Source organism: Petaurus breviceps, unplaced genomic scaffold (assembly GCF_028583685.1).
Source record: "Petaurus breviceps papuanus isolate PSGF00001 unplaced genomic scaffold, PetGlider_PUasm1.0 470, whole genome shotgun sequence".
In the NCBI taxonomy this organism is placed as follows: domain Eukaryota; kingdom Metazoa; phylum Chordata; class Mammalia; order Diprotodontia; family Petauridae; genus Petaurus; species Petaurus breviceps.
The window spans coordinates 4024334-4050909 of record NW_027186350.1 but is presented as its reverse complement, the minus strand read 5'-3'; the positions used below and the strand labels follow the sequence as shown (position 1 = coordinate 4050909).

Here is a 26576-nt window from a genome sequence, read left to right as displayed (position 1 = left end):
ATCATCATCATCATCATCATCATCATCATCATCATCATCATCATCATCATAGTCCTCTTTTATCTAGCACTTCCTATGTGCCAGGTAATTTGCTAAATTTTTGAATAAAGACAAATATTCAATTATTCTTCCTTTCTTCCAGCTAGGTGGAAGGAGAAACCAGAAAGAAAAGTTTCCAGTAGTCAAAGTAAATAAATGTATTTTCCAGTGCCTTTCTGCAATATGTTTCTTTACTTTAAGCATTAATGAGATGTAACAATATATATCATGAAAGGCAGTATAGCAGAAAGAATAGAAGGCCAGCCTTGGCAGGCAAGATGTGAGTTCAAGCTGCCCAAATATAGAATAAGATATTTACCTCTCAGTGCCTCAGGACAACTCCAATATAGAAGTCATAGACAAATTGCCAGTCTACAAGAGTGAAAGAAGTTTTCCCCACTGGGAATCTTTCAACTGAAATATTAAAATACTCTATTAGATCTGTGATCTCATTGATTGGATTTTTTCTTCATTCATACCCACCTATTTCCTTTCCTTATTTCTTTTTTTTTTTAAAGCAGTTGGGGTTGAGTAACTTGCTCAAGGTTACACAGCCAGTTATTTTGTGTGGGTGTTAAGTATCTGAGGCCAGAAACGATCCCAGGTCTCCCGACTCTGGGGCCAGTGCTCTTACTCACTGTGCCACCTCGCCACCCCCTTTCCTTATTTCTTGTAAATAATTTATGTAATATCAGAATTGTTTCTTGACTGATAGATGTTTCTTCTAAATTCTTCTAATTCTGTTTTTCCCCTCTTTGGGAATTTCATTATGGCTTGTTCAATTTCTTTTTCTGAGATTGTTATTAAAATTTTCTCTTGTTCTCTCAATCTTAGTATTTTTTTGTAAATATCCATCCTTTTCATGTTATTAGTTTTACTAGCATATGATTACAAAATAGCTTCTAACAATTTCCTTTGTTTTCTTTTCATCTGTTGTGATTTTTTTTTCATTTTTAAGCATGATAACTTGGTTTTCTTTTTCTAATAAGTTAGCAGTTTGTACGTCTTACTAGTTTCTTCAAAAAATCAGCTTCTAGTTTTTCTTATCAATTCAGCATTTTTATTTTCTCAATTTTATTTCTTTTTGGATTTCCAGAATTTTTAGTTTTGTATTTAATTGAATTTCATTTGTTGTTTTTCTTGTTTGTAAAGTTGTATACCTTGTTCATTGATGAGATATAATTTTTTCCTTAAGGACTGCTTTGACTGCGTCTCAAAAGATTTTGTATGTTGATATTTTCCTTGATGAATTTATTCTTTGACCTACCATTTAAGTTTGAATCTTTTCTTCAAGTGCCCTTTATTCATTAAAAAATTTTAATTCTATTTTGGTCAGTAAATGATGTATTCAGTATTTTTGATTTTCTGCTTACATTTATAAGGTTTTTTGTGCCTGAGCACAGTTTTTTTTAAATGTGGCATGTAGAATTGATGTCATATATATGTATGTATGTACATATACATACATACAGACATAGGCACATATTCTTTTTTTTCTCATTCAGCAATAACCAGAGATCTATTTATCAAATCTAACTTTTCTGAAAGCCTATTCAGATCCTTAATTTCTTTCATGTTTATCTTTTTCTTAGATTTGTCTAGATCTAAAGGAGGCACATTGAGATCCCCAACTACTTTAGTTTTGCTCTCTGTTTTTCCCTATCATCCGATTAACTTTTTCCTTTAAATATTTATATGCTATGCCTGCGTGTATGTATATGTATATATATAGTGTGTATATATGTATATGTAGTATTTATATTATTCTATAATGTCTTTATGTATAATGTAGTTTTCCTGCTAATCTTTTTTTTTTTAAACCATGGCAGGTTTTTACTGCTCCTTTATCTAAGATCATGATTGTGGCATCTGCTTTTTAAAATTTGCCTAAGGCATAATAAATTCTGTCTCAGTCCCTCATTTTAACTCTGTGTGAATCTTTATGTCTCAAGTGTATGCCTTACTAACAATATCTTGGTGGAGTCTGTTTTCTAATCCATTGTTTCCCTAAGTTATGTGAGTATAATCATCCTATTCAAGTTCACAGTTTTGACTATTAATTGTATATTTCCTGCCATAATATTTTCTTTTATTTTATCCTCTCTTTGTCTCCTAGTCCATTCTTTACAAAGAAGAAGGTGGCAAAAAAAAAAAAGGAATGTGATCTACACTAGTAATCTATAATTGAAGTGGTCTGCTCCTATTCCTCTGAATTTCCTTCCTTCCCCAAGTCAACACTGTCATGATTTTTTCTCATTTTAATTATGCCTTTGAAGTTGAAGTTTGTTTTCCTGTGAGTCTTCCTTCTCTCACTCCACACTCTTGCATGGTATGAGGAGCAGGCCCTGTCTAGTCCTTTCCCCTTTATAGTCCAGCTGTCATTGTTGCTATCTGACCAAGGTTCTAGATGATGTGTCTGGGACTGAGTCTGACCCTCTCTTGCCTTTTGTCTTTTGCCTTCTTTCCTGTCAGCTCAATGTAGATATTTGACCTAAGCTTTTCTCTGTATCCTTCTCCTTGCATAATTTCCAACTGGAAGTTGTTTTCATTTCCTCATATTCCTACTTGGCCCTTATATTCCTACTTGGATATTGATCTCAGACCTCCTAGAAGGCCCTGAACAGTATACCCAGTAGGTGAACTGGCATTTTCTCCTAATATACTTCTGCTTAAGGGCTCCATCCTGACTCCCCAGGCAGCGTCCTGCAGAGGCTGGCTCTGCCTCACCCTACATCTTCAGCTTTCCAGGGCTGAGATCCTATTGGTTTCAGGCCCCAAATACCAGAGCTCACCCTGACTTCCTTCCCTCTTGGAGTAGCCCAAGCATCGGCACATTTTAGGCCCCTTGGAAGGTTCTCACTCAGACTGCCTGCAGCTTTCATGCCATTTACCAGAGCAGTCTTCTAACTCTCCTGTCTAACCCCTGGTCATCGTACTGTGAGGTCGTGGACTGGACAGAGAAGCTTACTTCTATTTCTCCTTAGCTTTTTTGTTGATTGCTATTTTTGGTGCCTTTTTGTCAGAGTGCATGTGGAAGAGTTGGGCTCCTCTATGACCCTTCACATCATTATGTTAACCAGAAGTTCTCTCAGTGGTTATATACCCACCATGAGCCTTTCCATTGCCCTCTGCAGGATATTAATTGTCAGTCTTTAGGACAGCATTGCATTCGATGTTTCATAGCCATGTAGAAACACTGGTAGAATGATGATATGGCCCTTAGTTTCTAGGAGAATCTTAGTGTCATTAAATTTCCATTTTCTGGAAGGCAGTCCAACCTCTTCTTGTTCTGGACCCAATTATACCTGTTCCACATATACATGAAACCAGAAAGTGACGGGTTTTCTACATTGATAGTGTCAAATTCAAACAGATATAGATCCCTGTCAATTGCATATTGACTTAGAAAACCACAAATTAACATTATCTTTATTGTACTGTATTTTAAAATTTATTCTGTTAAACATTTTCCAACTAGGGAAGTTCTTGGGAATTTTGTAGACACCTATAGCCTAAGCTGACAGTTTGACCCCTCTATAGTACAACAATGAAATCATAGACCCAAACCAAACATAAAATCATGTATTGGTGCTAAACATCTGCTAGGTTTTTGTGACTGATTTGTTTTAAATACATTCCTCGCCATCTAATGATCAAAATAGATGAACTTACTACTCTATGTTATGATCACCAATAAACTGATAATTTTCTCAAGTCTGAATTAAATAGAATTTTTCTTAGTTATATTTGGTAAAGGAACCCCTTTCTGATTCATTGTTTTTGACATTTGTTCCAGAGCTACAGAGTTCCAGAGATTTCCACTGTCTGAGCATTACCTCTGAAGCAATAAGAAAACCAGAGTCCTCGTCATCTTTGAATTTTAAAACCTGAGCCTTAGTTAAAATCATAAATGTCCTTCAGAGTAAAGTTGGGCCTGACTTATGCTTTTGTAATGATTTGTGCTCTGATGCCAACACAATCAATCAGTCTGAGCTGCCAAACCAAGAGCCTAGAAGATGTTGTGATTGACATCCAGTCATCTCTTACTAATGGAATCAGAGGCATTGAGCCCATACATACAGAAACTCAGGAAGACTGCATTAATTTTGGCTGTTTGACAAAAAACATAACAGGTAAAAAAAGGTTTTCTTTGTTTTTGTTTCTTTTTTTCTTTGGTTTTGTTTCCATCTTATATTGCTTGATATAAGTGGATTTGGGGGGATTACTGAATAACAGGTGGTGCCTCAAAGCTTAGGCAACTAGGTGGAATAGTGGATAGAGCACTGGGCCTGAAATCACAAAGACTCATCCTCCTGAGTTCAAATCCAGCCTCAGAAACTTACTAAGCTGTGACCCTAGTCAAATCACTTTAACCCTGTTTGCCTCAGTTCCTCATCTGTAAAATGAGGTGGAAAAGGAAATAGCAAACCATTCCAGTATCTTTGCCGAGAAAACCCCAAATGGAGTCACAAAGAGTCAGACACAACTGAAAAAACAACTCAACAAAAAGGTTGAAAACTAAATTATCTACTAGCTTAGATGATTAATTTTCAATAGACAGTTTTTAGAATATCTCATTTTGTCATAAAAGGAAAAAGTCTGGTGACACAGAAAACAAAATTGTGAACAGTATCCTCAACTAGAAAAAATATCTTTGAGCCTTAAATAAAAAAAGAATAAACATTGTGTCTTAAGGAGGTATTTGTTGAAGTGCAAAGCAAAATCAGTAACAAATTTACTACAGCTATATATATAAAAAAAAATAAAAAGTTCCATAAAGGTTATGGAACTTCAGAGAGACCTGGAAGGAGACAAAGGAAAAAACAATTAAAAAAAATACTCTTCCATCCCAAACTGTACAATGTGTACAATGTAGACTAATGATCCTGACACACTTAGGATCTAGAGAAGTCCCAAGTGACTTAATTACCAAAGATAGATCAGATTTGAAGAACTTTCAGTCTGTCGAGGAGGAAACTAAAATGTTATCGTGGATTTGTTTGACTGAGGAAAGAGAAGACATAGAATCATGTGATAATATGAGGTGAGGTGATAAACCTCATGGGCAGGTGTTAAATATATTTAATGTCTTGTTTGCTGAATTACTAAGAGGGTGGGTTGAGTAATAAGCACTGACTGATAAGTGGAAACCTGACTGCCTATAGAATCACCCCCAAATATTCATTCTGTAAACATTTATTCAATTTAACGTACATTTATTAAATGTCTACTGTATGTAAGACATTATGCTAGATAAAAAGTCAGAAATGCAACAGGCAAGGTGGCTAGGTGAACCAGTGAATAGAGCACTGGCCCTGAGGTCAGGAGGACCTGAGTTCAAATCCAGCCTCAGACATTTAACACAAAAAACTAGCTGTGTGACCCTGGGCAAATCACTTAACCCCAATTGCCCTACCTTCCCCCCTCCAAAACAAAAGGCAAAAAGAAAAATGCAACAGTCCCTACTCTCATGGGGTTTACATTTTACTGGGGAGAATACAACTCCTTTACAAATAGGTACAAGGTAATTTGAGGAAAGCTAGCTAAATCCACACTAGTATCACAGTTGGTTGTTGTCCTTCATTCTCAGAGAGAACCAAAATTACATTACCATGTTGGAGTGAATGGTGTATTCAGCTGTGACTGATCAGACCAAAATGAGCTTGGAAAGGCTCTACCACAGGTCAGGCACAAATAGTCCACATAATAGTGTTACAGTAACACAAGAGAAGGCTTTGCACAAAGGAACTAGCATCTGAACTGAACCTTGAGAGAATCTATGGGTTATAATGATAGAGGTGAGGTGGGAGGAGGGCATTAAAGACATACGTGACTACTCATACAAAGGCATGGAGAATGAAGGAATATTGAGTTGGGTATTCAACTGGTAGATTGAATTGGCTGGAGTGTAGGATGCAAGAAGGAGAGCAGTATAAAGCTGGAAAGTTAAATTGTAGAGGACCAGGGAGAAGAGTTTGTGTTTTATCATAGTGGCAATAGGGAGCTGTTATGGTAGAGATATGACATGGTCAGGGAAAGAGCAGCTGGACAAAGTCTTGGTTTCTCCACCTGTTCCTGTAAGTTGGTTGGGAGATATTACAGCCTGGTCCCATAATCAGAAGATGACCAGTGGCCAGGACTTTCGTTGACCCCATCTGCTCCTCCAGGCTTTGTGGAGGCAGGCGGAGTGAGTGGTGTTCTAGTTAAGTCCCCAGCCAGCACAGGCCACTTTATTGAATATGGGGAGTGAGGAAGAGAAGGGAGTTGAGAATGATTCAAAGTTACAAGCTGGAGTGGGGTAGAAGCAACACTACTTTTATTTTAACCAATTTGTTCTCCTTAAAGGGAAAAAGAGTCTGCCAACCACAGGGTTTGGTTGACCTAAAAGACTCCAACCTATGGCAAATCAAGGCTCCAGAGGATTTAATAGAATTCTCATTGATTACCCTATGAGAATGCCTTCCTGAACAAGTGTTACCAACTGCTATGGTGAACATGGAGGTGAAGGAGAGTAATGTTTTATTTAAATTTAATTAGGAATCACATCCTTTTAAAAAATCTTATCGAGTGGCTAGGTGGCACCAGTGGCCCTGGAGTCAGGAGGACCTGAGTTCAAATCTGGCCTCAGACACTTAACACAAAAACTAGCTGTGTGACCTTGGGCAAGTCACTTAACCCCAATTGCCCTCCAAAAAGCAAAAAAAAAAAAATCTTATCACATTTTAAAGTTTTTGTATTTCATTTTATTATTCGCAAATGCCTCATCCTAATCCTGAGGCTGAATCATTGGACTAGAATGGGCTAGGCCTAGGCCAGAATATAGGGTAACTGGGAGGATGAGGTATTCTTAATAGAAATAGGAAGTTTTAGAGGAGAGATGGTAGGTAAGTTCTGTTTTTGACATATTGATTTTGAGAGACTTAAGGGATAAACAGGTGAAGATGTCCAGCAGGCAGGTGGCACAGGACTGAAATTCAGGAGATAGATTAGGGAAAGATAAAAAATTTGGGAATAATTTACATAGAAATAATAATGAAGCCCATGGGAGCTGATGAGACAACTTAGAGAGAGAAGAGTGCCCTGGACAAAGCCTTGGGGAGATATCTATATTTAGTGGATGTATCCAAAACAAACAAACAAAAAAACTGAAAGAAGCAGACAAGAGTATTACATAAAAGTGAAAGTAATAATAATTAACAAATATTTAACACTATGATAATATTTAATAATTTAATTACATAATTAAGTGCTTTAATTCAACAGTTAAATTATTAAAATATTATTAATATTATGAGAATTGAATACATACACAATATTAACAGGATAATTTAAAATTTTAAAAAGTAATGAAGAAATTACATATGTAAATTGCTTACTTTCAATACTCTAAATAGCATATAGAGAGAATTAAATGGGAGAAAAGAACACATTCTTTTCAAGCACACATTCACCTTCACAAACCTGATCAAATAAGCCCTTTTCAAATTCAAAAGATCAGAAATTATACCTGCTGTATTTCCAGAGTACAGTCCAGTAAAATTAGAAATAAATAACAATAATATGAATATACTACATAGAACTACGTGGAAACTAAAAACAATAATTATGATAAAGAAAATAAAAATGATTGAGCATTTAAAAGAGACTGTCTTCAGTAGTTTCACTTGTCAAAATCTATGGAATAATGGTAAAAACAGTTCTTCAAAGCAAAGTTTTATTCTTGAGTGCCTATGTTAATAAGAGAAGAGGAAAAAATAATTAATCAAGCCTGTACCTAGAAAAGGAACAAAGTAATATTCTACAGGAGAGTTAAAAAGAGAGAGAATAAAGTTAAAATTAAAAGTGAATAAAATAGGAAAAGAAAGAATAATTACAGTGATAAATAAAATCAGTTTTTTAAAAGAATACCAGTAAAATTGATAAACTATTAGCAAATTTAATTTTTCTAAAAGGGAAGAGGAAGTAGAATTAATGAGGAAGTTACAAAGAGGCAGATTTGAGTTCCATGTAAGGAAAAGCTTCCTAACACTTGGAGCTATGGAAAAGTTTAAGGGACTACCTCAGGAAGTAGTGGGTTCTCCTTCAATGGAGCTCTTCAAGCCAAATCTAGATAACCACTTGTGGGGGATATTGTAATGAGAATTATATTTGAGTTATAGCTCGTACAACACGTTCACTGAAGTTTCTTCCAACTTTGAAATTTTATAATTCTGTACAGAAAGAGGCAATGAGGCATTATGGAAAGAATAATGAATTTGGAGTCAGAAGACTTCAGTTCAAATTCTGTCTCTGAAACTTACTAATGTGACAAGTTATTTATTTGTCCAATATCTCAGTTTCCTCATTTGTAAAATAAAGTGCTCATTTATTAAGAGCCTACTATGTCCAGGCACTGAACTAAGTGCTTTACAAATACTATTTCACTGTGGCGAGATAGGTACTGTTATGAGCCACATTTTATGGTTTAGGAAACTGAAACAATCAGAGGTTAACTAATTTGTCCAGGGTCATTTAGCTAGTAAATTGTCTGAAGCTGTATTTAAACTGACATCTTCCTGACTCCAGAGATAGCCACCTAGCTACCCTCTGTCTTACAACAGAACTGCCAGTATATCCTCTGGATCCCCAGGCATTGACACCTGCCCTTTGCTTACTCACCCCAGATCCCCAGGTGTTGCCATCTGATTTTCCAGTACACTCCAAAGATCCCTAGGTCTTGCAATTTGTTCTGCTTTTGAATCTTCCAATACATGTTGTCTCCCCATCAAGTGGATGTCACTTTGTTTTCAGTTTTTTGTTACCACAAGTGAATAAAGTGTATTAACCTACCAGTATATCATAAATCAATTAAGATAGATCAGTATGAGAAATATAAGCAAATGTAGAAAGACCATTAAAAATTAGTGCAAATATGGGAGAGAGCAGATTGGAGGAGGGGATATCCTGTGGGACTGCTATTTTGGGGTGGTAGGCAGGGGGAAAAACAGAAAATTTGTAACTCAAAATCTGGCGGAAATGAATGATGTAAATCAGAAGTTAATAAAGCATTTGAAAAATAAAAAAAAAGAATTAGTACAAAGGAAAAATATACCATGAGAACAGAGTACACACAAATTACAGACATATAAAAGGACTAAGTGATTGAGAGTGAATGGATAAGCAAAACTGATGGGGACTTAAAGGAAATTACTGACATTATTATGGATATCTTATGAGTTAAAATTAATCACTCAAATCTAAGTGTTGCAAGTTTATTTAGTTTTTACTGAATTTAGTTCTAAATTTATAATATATAATCTATGATAAAAAATAAACAACAAAATTCACTTTTATAAAAGGAAAGGAAATGATTTAAAAGGTTTTGGTTGTGAACAAAGCTGATTATGTAAGAATATAAAATACATGTGCTTCTTGCTCAGTATGCCATAGTAATACATAAGAAATTGCATATGTTTATTGACTTACGTAAAATATTTAATTTGAAGTATTTCATTGTAGGGAACAAAGAGTGTAATTTGATCATCTTTGACGCCCGAAAGGCCACTAAACAACCAAATTGCTACTTGTTCTATTGCCCCAATGAAGAAGCCTGTCCATTGAAACCAGCAAAGGGAGTTATGACCTATAGGATACTGAAAGGTAATGTAACTTTTTAAAGAAATTAAATAAGTGATTAATATCTGTTATTTCTTTACTATTTATCTTTTTATTTGATTTAAATCCCCAACTATATGAATTTAACTTTCATATTGTTGATTCTTTAAATTGAGAAGTGGTACATATTTATTGTTCATTTTTCCATTTATCAGTAGGTAAAATATTTATCTTCTTCTTTCAGTGTTTTCTAGTTTCAACTCCACTTTATAAGATACTATTAGCACCACTTGTACTTTTTTTTTTTTTATGAGCAATCGGGGTTAAGTAACTTGCTCCAGGTTACACAGCCAGTTATTTCTGGGTGTGGTGCTAAATATCTGAGCCTGGATTTGATCCCCAAGTCATTCCCAGCACTGGAGCTGGTGCTCTTACTCGCTGAGTCACCTGGCCGCCCCTTAGCAATTGGGGTTAAGTACTTGCTCAAGGTTACATGGCCAGGTGTTTCTGGGTGGGTAATAAGTGTCTGAGCCCGGATTCAATCCCCAGGTCATCCCGACACTGGAGCCAGTGCTCTTACTTGCTGTGCTACCTGGCTGCCCCTGTTCTTTTTTTTTTTTTGAGGGTGGAAGGCAAGGCAATTGGGGTTAAGTGACTTGCCCAAGGTCACACAGCTAGTATGTGTCAAGTGCCAAAGGCTGGATTTGAACTCATGTCCTCCTGATTTCAGGGCTGGGGTGCTCTGTGCCACCTAGTTGCTCCTGCATCAGTTCTTAGAGGTCCTCCCAGGTTTTCATCATTTCATACAGCACAATAGTATTACATCACATTCTTCTACTATAACTTGTTCAGCCATTTCCCACATGATGAGCACTCCCTCCATTTCTGATTCTTTGCCGCCGCAAAAAGAGCTGCTATAAAATTTTTATACTAGATTCTTTTCCTTTTTCTTTGTTGCTATTATTGTTGGGTGGTTTGGGTTTTGGGGTTGGTTTTTTTTTTGTTTTGGGGTTGGTTTTTTTTTTGAGGGGGAGTGTATAGACCTAGTAGTTGTATGCACAGTTTTATAGCCCTTTGGACATAGTTTTGGACAGGTTAGACTAGCTCACATCTCTGTCAACAGTGCATTTAGAGTACTTATTTTTTCCACATCCCTTCCAGCATTTATCAATTTCCTTTTCTGTCCTATTAGCCAGCCTGATAGGTGTGAAGTGGTACCTCTGAGTTGTTTTAATTTGCATATCTCTATTAGCCATTTTGAGCATTTTCCACATGATTATATATACCTTTGATTTCTTCCTCATATTCCTTGACCAATTATCAGTTGGGGAATCTATACCTCTTTAAAGGTATAGTTTGCAAAGCACTTTACATACATTCTCTTATTTGCTCCTCACAGCTTCCCTGAGATGTAAGTGCTATTATTGTCCTTATTTTACAGATGAGGAAGCAGGTTAAGTGATTTGCCTGTGGTCACATGGCTAGTAAATGTCTGAGACTACATTTGAACTCAGGTCTTCTTCACTCTAGGCCCACCATGCTATCTACTTGCGCCACCTAGTTAATTAATAGAATGTCTAGTTTTCATTGTCATATTTTGGTAGTACAACTAATCTGATATTTGCTTTCTCTTTATTTCCAAATCTATTACTTTATCCTCTGTGTCCATAGTTGATTTTTTTAGTATTATTTCATCTAATCTTGTTCTCAAGTTTAATTTTTGATGCCTATTACTGTTTGTTTGACTTTCTTTATTCTGTTACTTTTCACTTACACTGAAGTCTTTAGTTCTTAGATGTCACTTTACAGTTTCCTTTATTGTTCCTTCATCTCTTGTAATATGTTTCTTTTATTGAATTAGAGATCTCTTTTTATTTATTCTATACATCTGTGATCCAGTTTACTGAATCATTTTGTATTTCTTCCATCCCTCCACTGAAGGTTCAACATGCTTTTCTGAAGAAATTTTATCTCTAGGATCTTATAGAATTTATTAGTTGTGTACCAGTTTTAAAAGTTACTATTGAATATTTCTGTTCAGAGATGAGAGTGGTAGAAGGGGTAGAAGAAGGGTAAAACACATTACTTAAATATGGTATTGAAGGGCACTATGCCTTGGGGTGGGGAGCAGGGAATCCTTTCATCATTAATGGGGGGGGGAGGAATTCCAATTTATGTTTTACAGTAGGATGGGAAAATAAGAACAGGAACTCCATCTTCCCCCCTTTTTCTTTAGCTGGATAGGGCATCCTTTCAGTATTAGGAAGGGAAAATAATTCTTTTGACTTTGTGGAGTGTCAAAAGGCTAGCAGTAGGAATTTTTCAAGCTGAAGTAGAAATGGGGAGGTAGCAGAGGTGAGTGAAGATGGGGATCTCAGTGTTAAGGATTTAGGATTAAATTTGGGAGGAATTAGGATTAGGGATATTATTTTAAGAGGCACTTATGTTAAGGTTAGGGATAAGAATTAGGGATAGTGTTAGAATTAGCTTTATTCTTTGGAGAATTACAGCTAGGTTAGAATGAGATTTATTGGGAGACATAAAGAAAGGTGATAATGGAACTGAAGATTAAGAGGGCTAATTCCCTGACCAAGATCTATAGGCAACATTTACATGGCAACTATTCTTATACTGGCTCTTTATTTGTTGACCTAGTGTTATGTATAGTATGAGAATGACCCTCCTAATACTATTGTTCCATAAGAAATGATGAGCAGGCAGATTTCAGAAAAACCCAGAAAAACTTATATGAACTCTGATGCTAAGTGAAGTGAGAAGAACCAGGAGAACACTGTATACAGTAACAGCAACATTGTACAATGACCAATTTTGATAGACTTAACTCTTCTCAGCAATGCAATGATCTAAGACAATTTCAAATGACTCATGATAGGAAATGCTATCCACATCCAGAGAAAGAACTATAGAGTCTGAATATAGATTGAAACATACCATTTTCTCTTTTTGTTTTTTCTTTCTCGTGGTTTTTATCTTTAATTATGATTTTTTTCTTTCACAACATTTCTAATGTGGAAATAAGTTTAATGTGATTATACATGTATAGCCTATATCAGATTGCAGGGAGGGAGGAAAAATCAGGAACTCAAAATCTTATAAAAGTGAATGTTGAAAACTAAAAAAATAAATAAATAAATTCCGGTTTCTAGGAGAGTGTGTGTGGGAGAGAGAGAGAGAGAGAGAGAGAGAGAGAGAGAGAGAGAGAGAGAGAATAACCTTTCCTACCTCATGGTCCTTTACCCAAAATGGGTGGAGAGATGGGAAGTAATGAATCATTCTGTTTGGTGCATAAAGAGTAACATACCTGAACTGTGCAGCAGTACAGTATAGATCCAAAAGAAGAAACTGTCATCAGGAATCTAAATGGCACAGTGTCTAGTATGGGACTTGGGCTCAGGAAGACCTGAGTTCAGATCCAAATTCAGATACTTAATAGCTGTGGGAACCTGGGCAAGTCACTTTAGCTCTCATCCTCAGTTTCCCCAACTACAAAATGGGTATAAAAATAGCACCCCCTCCAGAATTGTTTTGACTACAAAATTAGATAATATTTTAAAGCATTTATAAACCTTAAAAGTACTATGTAAATGCCAGTTATTATTATGATTATAATATTTCTCTTTCTCTGGGTAATTTTTATCTTTCCCCCCTGTTTTCCTCTCTTTCCTTCTCTTTGCTCCCATTCATCCTTCCCTTCTCTCCTTACCTCTTTCTTCTCCCCACTGTAGAATGGGGATATAGTTAGTTGTTGCTTCTGTTCCCTTTATAGGATTTTGGCATAGCTGGTTCCCTTATCTTCTTACTGTTCAACCATCTTGCAGGAATTTTTTTCTCAGGTTACTCTTCTTGTACTCCTTTAAAATATGTATTAAGGGGATTAAATTATGTAAAGATTTCCACAAAATCCAGACAAGTGAAGAACAAGAAAATCCTATTAGTTGAAATCAAGTGAATTAGGAAACCATGGAAGAAAATTTTCTCACATAAGATTTTTGAATAGTATTTCATTTTCACTTTCCAAGAGTATGTATACATACACATACCTATTCCTCGATTAGAAACTCTTTAATGAAAACATTTTTGGAACTCCTCTTTGAACAAAAAGAGAATAATTAGAATTATTTCATAGCCTCCACACACATTTGGATGTATTTGATATGTTTGAATTTTTTTAAAAAATCCATCATAGTCATACTTTGAGTTGTCTGACATCAAATTAAAACAAAACCCAGAGGCTTCTACTTATAGTGAATATTTACTGGATAATTTCTTAAATAGGTCATTTTTATATCCTGCAAGTTTACCATCTCCACCATAGCTCCTGCCTCTTTCCACCTCTCTGCCAAAACAAAAATTGTTTGGTTGGTTTTGTTTTGTTTGTTTTTTACACTGAAAGGAAGTAAAGTCAGAATAGATGAAGTCAGGGTTGTATGAGATGGCCTCTGAGGTCCTTTCTAATCCTGTGATTTAACAGGGACTGTTTTTGCTTTCTCTTTACATCTCTAGCACTTAGCAGAGTGCCTGGCACATATTAAGCACTTAATACATGTTTGTTGATTGATTGATTGATTTGGTGAATGCTACGTGCAACCAGCTGTTTATATGTTTAGGCTATTTGCAAGTCAGCTGTAAAAAGAATATTGGGAAATTGTATTCCTGATTCAAGGAAAGGGGACCATGGATTAACACCATTCATACCTTATTTAGGATTAAAGATTACTCTTCCTTCACAGTCCATCCATATCTGTCATACAAATATTTAAAGGTTTTTTGTAAACTTCTTCCCACTTCTCCCCACTGGAGGATAGGGATGTAGTTAGTTGTTACTTCTATTCCTTTTATAGGATTTTGGCATAGCTGGTTCCCTTCTTCCTATTCAACCATCTTGCAGGAATTTTTTTCTTGGGTTACTTTTTTTGTATTCCTTTAAAATATGTATTCAGGAAATTAAATTATGTAAAGTAAAAATGTTGAGTCAGAACTAAAGTGCCATCAAATTTTAAAGACTCTCCAGTCATTTATCAGTAGGTTTTAATTATGTATTGTGTCAATACTTCCTCCAGTTGACAGCAGTGAAAGATTTCCCCACTCTTTCTTCTAGCACTTTGCCTACTCAGGTTAGCTAAATGGCACTGGAAGGCAGGGCCACACTACTCGTTCCCATGAAATCTCATTTTCATTTATAATCTGTGAATGTCTCTGTTTTATAGATTGATAAATGGTTAACTTGTTCAGCCTTTTTAGCAAGAAAATTCTTAAATACTCCTTTATTTTCTTTATACTTCCAGATTTTTCTCCTTTACACAGAGCTGATTTACCACATCCAGATGCCACCCCAAAAAGTTATTACTTGACTGGAAAATCTTCACAAGGAGTCATGGACCCTGCACAGCAGACAACTCAACTGAACCATACTAATATTTTGCCAAAAGCTACAGTTTCTCAGAAGCTTGAATTACAGGATAACTTGGGGAAAGCAGTAAATAAGAGTGATGAATTAAGTTCACAACTTCCTGTAAATGAAAATAAAGGCCACCCTCAGAGCTCAGAGCTTTCCTCCAAACAAAGAGTAGCTAATGTATTGTCTGAAAATGTAATTGTATTTCCATCTAAGGCAGCTGCTACACCTCCTCAATCCATTGTCCCCACTATTCCAGTACCTGATACTTTGAAATCTACTATTTCTCCTCTGATGCCTTCTACAATTTCCCAGCAATTAGTCGTTCCTTTAAAAGTTACCACTGAGCCTCAATCTGTTTCTTCTACTACTACTGCCACTGCCCCACAGTCCCACACTCCCACAATTTCTACAGCTTTTACAACCACTACAAACCAGCCTACCATAATGACAAAAACAGCTTCAACTACAATGCCCAGTGAAGTTACAAGCATGAAAGTCACCTTAGAAACAGTGCAGTTTAAAGAAACTACCAATTACCCAATTTCTGACAATAGTGATTTTAAGTACTTTTCTACATTTCCATCATCAAGTATCGATTCCTTTGCTGTAAATAAAATTGTTTCCCATGAAAATGAGAGGCTTGGTTTAGGCAACCCCCCACTCGATAATGTTCCAAGAAATAGATTTCATCTTCAGTTTGAAAAGTGGACACTCATAGGCACATTGTTCTGTGGATTGTTGTTTTTGGTAATAGGTCTCATACTACTGGGGAGAAAGCTATCAGAATCCCTTCAGAGAAAAAAGTATTCCAGACTAGATTATTTGATCAATGGAATCTATGTTGATATTTAAAAAGAAAGAAGGGTACCTTTCATTCTTAGCTAAGCAACTAGAAAACCCAAATTATTCCTTATCTGTTAGCTTCCAGAAGATTACATTTTAGAGAAAAAAACAACACAAACTAAACCAGTTAACTCCAGAAATTTGACTAAAATATTGAGTTTTTAAAGTGCTACTAAAATGTCACAGAACAATTAGTACATTAAAAAAAATAATAGGGTTATAGAAGAAAAAATTCTGTGACTTTGGGATCCTAATAAAATGATATTTATGATTCCAGATAAGATCAACTTTGTCATGAAGGTTCTTTGGATATAGTTTCATTTTTGGTATTAGCTTTTAAACACTATATAAAAAATATGAACATTATACCATTTAGATTTGTTTCTAATCAGGAATTAAATAAATATGTTGACCCTGAGAGGTATATCATCATGTCCAATTCCATATCTTTTAAATTTATCCCTATCAGTCAAGTTATTAATTAGTTAAAATTTGTACCATGTTTTAATGAAAAATATATCTAATTGTACACTATGATAGACTCTTAAAAGGTCAGTTTGTGGGCTAGTTCTGCTTCATTACTTGCCAAAAGAGCTTTTGGGGCCATTTTAATGTTTGGTAGTCAATGGGCTACATAAATTACTTCTATCTTACTTGAGTGTATTGTTTCATTGGTAAAATAAAAAAAGATTTCCAATTTTGTATATGGTATAACATCATTCACTTAGATGTTTATGAATTTTTAATGTAAACTTCATCAGTTGTCATAAAATGGTAGTCTTAAATCTGAAAGTGATTTTATAAATCTAATCCAAATCCCTAAATTTATAGGTGAGAAAAAAGTAGGCCTAAGGAAATTAATTGAATTATCCAAAGTAATATAGCCAGTAAGTGGGAGAGTTAGAATGAAAACAGAGATCTGATTCCAAATTCATTCCTCCTTCAACTATACCATACAAATTTAAACTTTTGGGGAACTGGGGGACCATGTGGAAATAGTTAATCATGTGATCTTAGAGTTGTGGCTTCGTTTCTCTGGGTCTCATTTGTAGGATGAGACAGTTGGACTCTACTATAGATTTCAAATCCAAGATGGTGACCCTAAATTCATATATGACTCTTCACAGGAAATTTGATCAACAGATTTTTGTTTAAAAAACAAAGATTTAGAAAGGATTAAATACTTTAGTGAAATAAACTTGAAGGAAATATGTAATTTGAATTTGAGACTGCCAGACTAGTTAACTTCCAAATTCCTTTCTAACTCTTCTTCTACAATAGAAACTACATTCAGAGCTTTAAAAACCCTGATTCTGAATTTGTTGGCATGTTTTGATTCTTGTGAATACAATAGTGTATACTGCTGTTTATATAAAATGCTTTATCAAGAGAAATTTGTCATGTATTTTAGTGAAGTGTCTTGCCTATTTTTTAAAATCTGTAAATACATATTTAAACTTTCAATCATGAACACTAGAGGACAGTAGTATAATAAGTACAGTTAAGAGCACAAGGAGGAAACCACTCAAATGAAACCTATCCCTTTTCTTCTCTATGTGAAGCTCACAGGGGAAGGAAAACTTGTTTACTTACAGCTAAGACCCAATTGGTGTGAATAAGGAATTCCATGAAGTAGTCACATTATTTGCATTCATGCTGTATTTCAAACAAAACTTTAAAACTATTTTTCAGCTGAATGACTTGATATAGATATTCACTGGCTTTTTGTAAACTTAAAGCAATTTCATGAAATAAAAAGTTGAATAAGAACCAAAATATCATTGAATTTTAGTCTCTTCTGTGATTTGTTTGTGGATTTGAAGTGTGTAATAAGTGTAAATAAGTCCTATTGCTGTCATGAATGAAAAATTTCTTCCCTGTTTCTTGCAACATCCTAGCCAGCCTGATCAATTCTATGCCATCAAAAGAAGGGACAACCCAGTAGCTCTTATGATTTTCTCTGCTTGGTATCACTACCATAGAGGTAACAGTCCTTGTTACTCCTTAGGGCAGGACTTATATGAATAGATTCCAGAGGATTTGTGATATGGATAGGGGGGAAATATTTTTTTCATTCAATGTGATTGTTTTTCTTTGTAATTCTATGTGGCTAGAGTGTTGGGTCTGGAATTGGGAAGACCTGAGTTCAAATTCTGCCTCAAACATTTATTAGCTATGTGTCCTTGTGCAAGTCACTTAAGCTCTATTTTCCTTAGTTTCCTCAACTGTAAAATGAAGATACTAATAGTTCCTACTTCGCAGGGTTATTGTGAGGATCAAATGAGGTAATATGTTTAAAGCACTTAGCATAGTGCCTTGCACATAGTAAGTGCTTTAAAAATGCTAGATATTATTATTAAAAATTATTTTGAGGAGTCCATAAATTTCAACCAGACTGCCTAAGGAGTTTTTGATACACTCAAAAAATGTTGAGAACCCCTGCCTTTGAGACAGATGAAATAGGGAATTGCATTTTTCTTTAGATACAATGTGACTACATTCCATTAGATTTAAATGATAGGTAGTATCATGGAAACAATGAACATAAACTTGAACAGACTTCAAGAGTGGAAGATAGAAGGGTCTGATGTGCTATGGTCCATGGGGGTCATGAAGGGTCAGACACAACTGAATTACAGTAACAACAATAGTTCAGAGGATCATAGCTCTTACATAAATGGAAAAAAAACTCTCTAGTTCATCTGTGTCAGAGAGCATTTTGCAATACACACACACACACAAGCAGCATGGTGAAGTGGAGAGGATATTGGATTTGAAGTCAGAAGACCTTGGATTCAAATCCAAATTCTGCTACTTATTACCTGTGAAGACTGCTAAATTGTTTCATTTTTCTAAGTGCCAATTTCTTTATTTGTAAAATAAGGGAGTTGTGGGACTTTCCTTGGCTCCCCAACCTCCTCTCCAAAACAGGACCAGAAAAACCAGAGTAAAAGACTAACAAAAAATCTTGATGAGAAAATCATATCACAGAAAACAAAATACATTTCAGGAACAGAAATCCAAAACAGGAACAGAAAAACCAGAATAAAAGGTTAACAAAAAATCTTGATGAGAAAATCATATCACAGAAAACAAAATAGATTTCAGGGAACTGGATAAGCAAAATAAATACATAAATAAAGTTCTCTACATATTATGTATTAAAGGAACAGATGAGAAAACACCAAAGAAAAATAGTGGAACAATACCAATAAAAACTCTAGAAGCAAAACTGGATCTATCTCATGACAATTCAACATGGATAATAAAGCTTACTAAGAAAAACCAAGAAAAATCTGACATTAACAAAGATGAAATTTAAGCAGAGGGAGCAATTTATTAAATACTTACTACATCCTAGATACTGTGCTAAGTGCTGTGAATATAAACATAAGCAAAAAGATAGTCCCTGCCTTCAAGGAGCTTACATTCTAAAGGGGGAAGACAACATAAAAGGGAACTGAAAAGCAGGGAGGAATAGTTACCCTCATAGGACAAGATTCATAAATCATCTGGAGAGTCATAGACTGAGTCAGGGTTGAAGAGATCCTAGAAGAGGAGAGGTCACGCCACCAGGAGAAATCCATGAAGAAGGATCAAAACAAATAGAGCAGTGAAACTCAACAACTTCAAAACATCACTGGAAAATATTAGTAGAACTATGATTCACTGAGAGAATTGCTATGATAGAGGACCAAAAAACTCCACAAAACCAGAAACAACAGAGAAAATAGCACACCAAATTCAGCAATTAACACAACTGAAAAAATATATGATAATTCTATAAGCAAAAGTAACAGAATGAGAGGATAAAACCTGACAAAATAATGTATGAGTTATTTGTCTCTCTGCCCCATCTCCACACCCTGGAAAAAGTAAAGAAAAGGAGGAATGTGAATACCACATTCCAGTAAATCCTTTAAGAATTATTGAAATCAAGGACCATAGTACAGATTGACAAAATCTGTAGAACACCAATACTACTTTCAATTTCTGGGGTCATGTCATCAAACTTTAAAATTAAAGTGAAAGAAGAATGATTAAGTGAACAAAGAGGAAAAGAAACATCACCTATCAAAAATACACTGATCTGGGGGAAGCCAGGTGGTTCAGTGAGTAAGAGCACTGGCTCTAGTGTTGGGATGACCTGGGGATCAAATCCAGGCTCAGATACTTAGCACCACACCCAGAAATAACTGGCTGTGTAACCTCGAGCAAGTTACTTAACCCCGATTGCTTTAAAAAAAAAAATACACTTATCTGAATTGATTAGCATTTTCATCCAAAGGAAAAATAGTTAAAAGAGTCAAGGGAAGTTGGGTTTATTTCCCAAACATCTTACTTAAAAACAACAATTAAAAAGAGCCTCTTTCTTTAAAAAAATTTTTTTTAATTTCAATACAAATAAGTTCCTGGGAGTTCTATTCAAGAAATGAAACCTAGTCAGGACCTTTGATATGCAAACCAACCATGAAGCAAAACTTTAATAAGATGCATCTATTCAGTTGTGTCTGACTCTTCATGATCCCATTTGGGTTTTCTTCTGAAGGAATTCTCTTCAGTGAGCTTTTGAAATTCTTTTTCCAGCTGGCAAATTTGGCTTTATAAGGCATTCTTCTTATCATTGGTTTTTTGGTCTTCTTTTGCCATTTGAGTTAGTCTATTTTTTAAGGTGTTTTTTTTCAGTTAGGTTGTTGACTCTCTTTGCATCATTCTCATTTCTCTTCCCAATTTTTCCTCTACTTCTCCTACTTGATTTTCAAAATCCTTCTTGAGCTAATCCATGGCCTGTAACCAATTCATATTTTTCTTGGAAACTTTTGGTGCAGGAGTTCTGACTTCACTGTCTTCCTCCACTTTTGGTGCAGGAGTTCTGACTTCACTGTCTTCCTCCAATTCCATGCTTTGATCATTTTTGCCCCCCAAAAAGGAATCTAAGGTTTGACTGCTGTGCTTGCTTTGCTTCCTTTGCTTGCTCATGTTGCCACTCAATCACTTGACTGTTGAGCTTTTTCCAAAGTAGAACTCTGCTTCCAGAGAGGAGAGCTTTGTTCCAAATCACTGGGGTTTTCACAGCTGCCAGAGCTATTAGTTGGGTGCCCTCTCTAAAGCCTCCACTGACTCTAGCACCTGGTCAAACACCCCAGGACCTCCATCCAAGACAGCAATCCAGATCCAAGCAGGTTAAAGCAAGAGTGATAACTGTCTGAATAGTTGCTTGGCCCCCCTACAATCTGCAGGCCAGGAGCTCTGAAGCAGACACATGGCTTCAGCTTCAGGGCTGCCACTCCTCTGCCTCTTCTTGCCCTAGGGGGCAGGGGCTGGACCCACTCCTCTGTCCCCCCCAGTTCCAACAGAGTTTCACACTGATCTTTCACTTTGTCTTTGGCATTTATGGGTTGATAATTCTATAAAATGCCACAGCTGCTGGTGATCCACTCTCCCTAAGTCCGAAGTCAGCTCTAACCGCTGATGATCAGGGCTGCCCTGAGGCTAAAACCTTGGGCTCATGCCAGGCTGGGCTCCGCTCCTAGCGGGCTGCAATGGACCCTTCCTGCCACCCTGCCAGGATGACTTCAGCAGGAGATTTGTTTTTCTCTGTTATTTTGTGGGTTCTGTAGCTCTAAAGTTTGTTTATAGTCATATTTTATAGGTATTTTAGGTGGTTATGGTGGGAGCTTATGGAGTTTTCCTGCTTCTACACTGCCATCTTGGTTCCCCCATTTGGGGTTTTCTTGTCAAAGATATGAGGAAACAGAAGCAAGACAGGCTAAGTGACTTGTTGAGGGTTATACAGCTAGTAAATATCTGAGGTAAAATTTCAATTCAGATATGGCAATAATCAGGGGCTCTCCCTTATCTCCTGATCTCAAACATGTCTCAGGGACCATTTCTGTGCCTAGGCCCCTTTGGGTGAGTACCATGCGTGAGTTACTTCCAGTGGAACACACAAGCAGAGGCACCTGGTTGATCTCTTGGTCCCCCATGACCAGGAGAGGCAAGTCTGGGTCAAAGAGGATTGGCTACAGAACCAGGTAGAATTGACCACTCGGTGAGATCATAAAAGAGAGGCAATCACTTTTTCCATTTCTTTATGTGTTTCACTGGGACACTGCCATCTCTCCCTTAGATTTTCAGTGGGGTAGGGGAGAAGAGGCTCTTTTCCTCCTCCTCCCCAGCAACATCTATGATAGTAACAAGGACATAGCAATAACAGCAGGTACATGTCTAGATGAACCTGAGATTGGATCTCAAGTCCCTGTTTTCCTCTTCTGCTTTGTGTTTCTTCCCCTGATCAAACAGCAATTCTAAGGTGAATGCTCCCAGTTTGGTAGCTGGCTCATGATCTCAGAAGCCATTGAGAGGTCTGAGTACTGATTGCTCAGTTGGAGGTGCTTCCTAGGTATCCCCTTCTCAGAGGAGATTACCACTGTTAGGACAATGAGCCATGTGTGGCTGGATATGAACCTTGGGTGAATTATTACTCAGAGCAGACTGAGATGAAAGTGAAATGTGCCCAGGAATCTTACAAGTCTCCTGGGAATCTTTACTTCTCAGGAAGGTTAACTGAGGGGATAGACCTCTTTAAGTTCCTCATTTCTTTTCTATAGTTGTTTATGGATTGCTACAATTCCTTTGTTATGGGTTACTGTTTCATGTTTTAAATGTCTGCCTGTGTGCACTTATTATTCCTTTGTGTTTTAAGTATTTCCTTTGTAATGCAGAAAATAAATTGTTGTTCTATGACTGATAACATACTACTTAGTACACTAAGCAACTTTTCCAGAAAGGATTAGGGAAAGTTTAGGTGAGTCAAAGCCAAGAGCTTTCCCAAAAGTTTTTAAAGAGGGGTAGCTAGGTTGCACAGTGAATAGAGCACCAGCCCTGGAGTCAGGAAGACCTGAATTTAAATCCAGCCTTAGATACTTAAGACTTACTAGTCGTGTAACCTTGGGCAAGTCACTTAACCCCAATTGCCCTGCCTTCCCCCCTCCAAAAAGCAAAAAAAAAAAAAAGCAACCCCCCCCAAAGTTTTTAATGAGCTTCTCCAAAAATAACTCCAGGTGGGCTCAGAATGAGTCAAAGAGTGTGACCCCCTTTATAGGGAAGGGGGTAGGGCAGAAGAATGTCACTCTCTTCCAGGACCAAACCTGGCCTGCTTGAGCTAAAAGCTGGGAATCTTTGTGGGAAAGATAACAAAAAGATAAAAAAACAAAAGCAATTATATTGCTACATATAATAATATATTGCTACAAAAGTAGCAATATAATTTTAAAATTATGGGAAGAATCAGAAAAATGGAAAAGTTGGTACAAATGAATGTTGCAACCAACAAAAAGAGTGAACAATAGTAACTGAAATTTGATTAGAGTTGTTGTCAGGAGACATTTCATCTTCTGACTCTGGGCATTTTCAGTGGCTGTCCCCCATGCCCATAATTCTGTTCCTCCTCATTTCTGAGTCTTGACTTACTTTAAGTCCTAGATAAAAACCCACCTTCTACAGGAAGCATTTCCAGATCCCCTTAATGTCAGTGTGTTTCTTCTGTTGATTATTTCCCATTTATATTGTACACATCTCACATGTACATAGCCATTTGCACATTCTCTCCTCTATTTGACTGAGAACAAGATGTTTTTTGCCTTTCTTTATATGCTCAGTTCTTAGCACAGTGCCTAGTACATAATCTGCACTTACTAAATATTTGTTAATTGATAACTAGCTGACTTGATTGAAAGAGTTCCTTGGAAGGAATATGAAATGTTATTTTGATTAGCAACTAGAGGAAATAAACATGTTGGGGGGAGGGCAAAGGGTAAAGAGAAGAACAACTTGATTGTGAAATAGAGTGTGTCTGACAAGAGCTAATAAAAATGTATTTTCTTAACCAAAATATCTGTAAACTGAGAAGGAAGGGAAAGTGAAAAAACTGCCTCTGTATGTTGACTGAAGCTAGATTCCAGAACAATAGCAGTAGAGTTGCCCCCAAATTGAAAAGAGCTGTCAATAAAATGCACAATTTTAAGTATCTATGCACAGATGCAAAAATGTAGATTACAAGAAAGATAAACTTAAAATCCCAATGCCAAGAGGCAAATTTTGACCTCATAAGTGTTGCTGAGACTTGATGGGATGGGAACCATGAATGGAATATGGTTCTCAAAAGCAAGTGTGTGGAGGAACATTGCACATTAAAAAGATCTACTTGATAAGGAAACCCAGAAACGTGTTGGGTGGGGTGAAGCATGGTAAAGACTTTTGGAAGAACAAAGTAGGTCTTTTTGATAATTCTTATAAACTCCTTAAATAGCAGAGATAACTGAAACACACAGCTTGGAACCATTTGTCCCCAAGCTACTAAGTCATGAAAAATCAAGATTCATGTAGCATAGAATGGTACATACCTCCATGAAATGTCCAGCTTCTGGAGTAAAGAGCAGTATAGGCAAGTGTTCCAAAAACAGGTCATGCCCTTTGGAGCATTTGGTGGAGCAAGACAGTCAGGCTTTAGAAGGAATGATCACAACCCAAATTCCAAAGATGGGGGCTACTCCCTCACTTATACAGCCAGTAGATAATACGACCTGATGGTTATAGTAAATGGTGGGAAAAAAGAAAACTGAACTTGTTTAAATAAAGCCTAATTGGAGTTTCCTGGATGAGTTGCACAATGAAAACTTATCTTTGCCTTCCTGGAATGTTAGAGTCACTGAAGGGAAGATGTTCTTGATTCTCTAGTAACCTTGAATGCTTGCCATTTTTAGCCAAGGAGACCCCCTCAGGATAGTACTGTAAGTTTGGGAAAGGTGTTTTGGTCACTGTGGAGCTACAATGCAGTATGATGAGTTATGGTTCTGAGATTAGAAGACTTGGGTATAAATCTTCCCTCTGCTACCTACTAGTTGTATGTATGATCTTGGGTAAGTTACTTAACCTGTCTGGGCCTCAGCTGTCTCATCTGTAAAAGGAAGGAGTTGAACTGGATGACCTCTAGGGCCCCTTCTCCCTCTAAATCTGTGGTGTTGTGATATAGGGTTCACTAGTGAAAGAAGGGGCTTAAGTATGAACCTTTTGCCTTTTTTTCTGTTGAGTTAAATAAAACCTGCCATTTAGTCAATGTTTTATTAGTCTGATGGAACCTGAAGGTACTTTTATTTATTTATTTTTTGTAGACCTAGGCACAACTCAATTTTTTATATTCCCAGGTAAAAGCCAAGGTAGAAGACATGAGAACAAAACAGAGACTTACATGAGAAACCCTCAGCCTAGTTCATGTTTAAGCAAAGTGTGCATTCTAGGCCACTAGATTGTAAACTTGTGGACTCCTTGTGTATAAACTCCTTAAGGCTGTGTCTTAAATTTCTACTCTCCCACAAAATGTACAGCACCATGCTTTGGGTATGGTAGGTCCTGCTCTGTAAATGTTTAATATGAACAACATTCAGCATTCGGAGTTTCTCATACCTGCTAATACTACTTCTTTGCACTAAGGAATCAAATGCAAACAAAAGAGAGATTTGTGTGAGAAACCCTCAAATCTGAGTGTCCTCTATGTTCTAGCAAGGGAACAGGTATATGGAGGAGAGAGCTGTTACAGTCATTGGGTCCAGTCAGAAATCAAGCCTGCTGCTTTCCACCTTTAAGCTTATGATAACAGCATACTTCTTTCTTGTTTACAAAGGACAGGTATTATTACTTCTGTTTCACAGATAAGGAAAGTGAGGCTCAATAGTGAAATGGTTTGCCCTAGATCACCCTGTTCATAAGTGTTGGCGTGGAGATTTAAATTCAGGTCTCAGGTTCGTGTGAAGTTTGTTTTTCATTATACCATGCTGCCTATCAGTATATAGAATCATCTGGTTATTCTCACCTTCGCCCATTCTTAATAATCCCAGTCTTAGTAAAGGGAACCAATTCCTCTTCAGTCCTCACCTATGCAGGTCTCTGAAGGTTTTTTTCCTGAGTTCAACTGATTTACCTAAGTATGAAGTGAGGTGACATATGGCACTGGACTCCTCACCTTAGCTGCTCAACACCTCAATTTCTTTTGCCCTTGACCACACAATGGTTTCTCTCCTAATTCCACTGAAGAATCTATTAGTGAACCTCTTTCCTTGGTTAAAAGAAAAAAAAATACACCTAAATTCCACTCTGTCTCTGTCTCTGTCTGTCTGTCTGTCTGTCTGTCTGTCTGTCTGTCTGTCTCTCTCTCTCTCTCTCTCTCTCTCTCTCTCTCTCTCTCTGTCTCACACACACACACACACACACACACACACACAAACCATGTAGTGACCACTACCCAATAATAGAGAGCACAGTGGATATCAGCATACCTACCTGCTCTCTTTCAAGATCTCAGGGTAATTGGTTGCCAATCACTACAAAGCTCTGCCCCTACATGAGAGGTTCTAGGTTCTCTTTCCTGTCTTAGATGTGTGGGGTTTTTTTTGATCAATCAAATCATTTGACTATTCCTAAATACTTACCTACCTTCATTTCATCACTTTTGAGATATGCCTTATTAAAATACCTCTACCACTGTTATTTAGGAAAGACATTTAATTCAAGAGGTTACTTAACAGGCATATTAGTATGTGCATTATAATTGAGATTTTCATTCGATCCCTGCTCCAACACCTCAAGCAGGACAAACTCCCCTTTCCCATTCAGGTTGGCACCT

General features: G+C 36.6%; 1 protein-coding gene across 1 annotated transcript in view; it reads left to right on the top strand.

Moving 5' to 3' along the window:
* The window catches only part of MANSC1 (MANSC domain containing 1), a 21653-nt gene extending 3982 nt beyond the window's left edge, over positions 1-17671 (top strand). Inside the window, exons 2-4 of the mRNA XM_069101498.1 lie at positions 3836-4172; positions 9538-9678; positions 14940-17671. Coding sequence (XP_068957599.1) covers positions 3950-4172; positions 9538-9678; positions 14940-15904 — 1329 coding nt within the window. The 5' untranslated portion in view covers positions 3836-3949 and the 3' untranslated portion in view covers positions 15905-17671. The remainder of the gene's footprint in view (positions 1-3835; positions 4173-9537; positions 9679-14939) is intronic.
* Positions 17672-26576: the final 8905 nt, after the last annotated feature.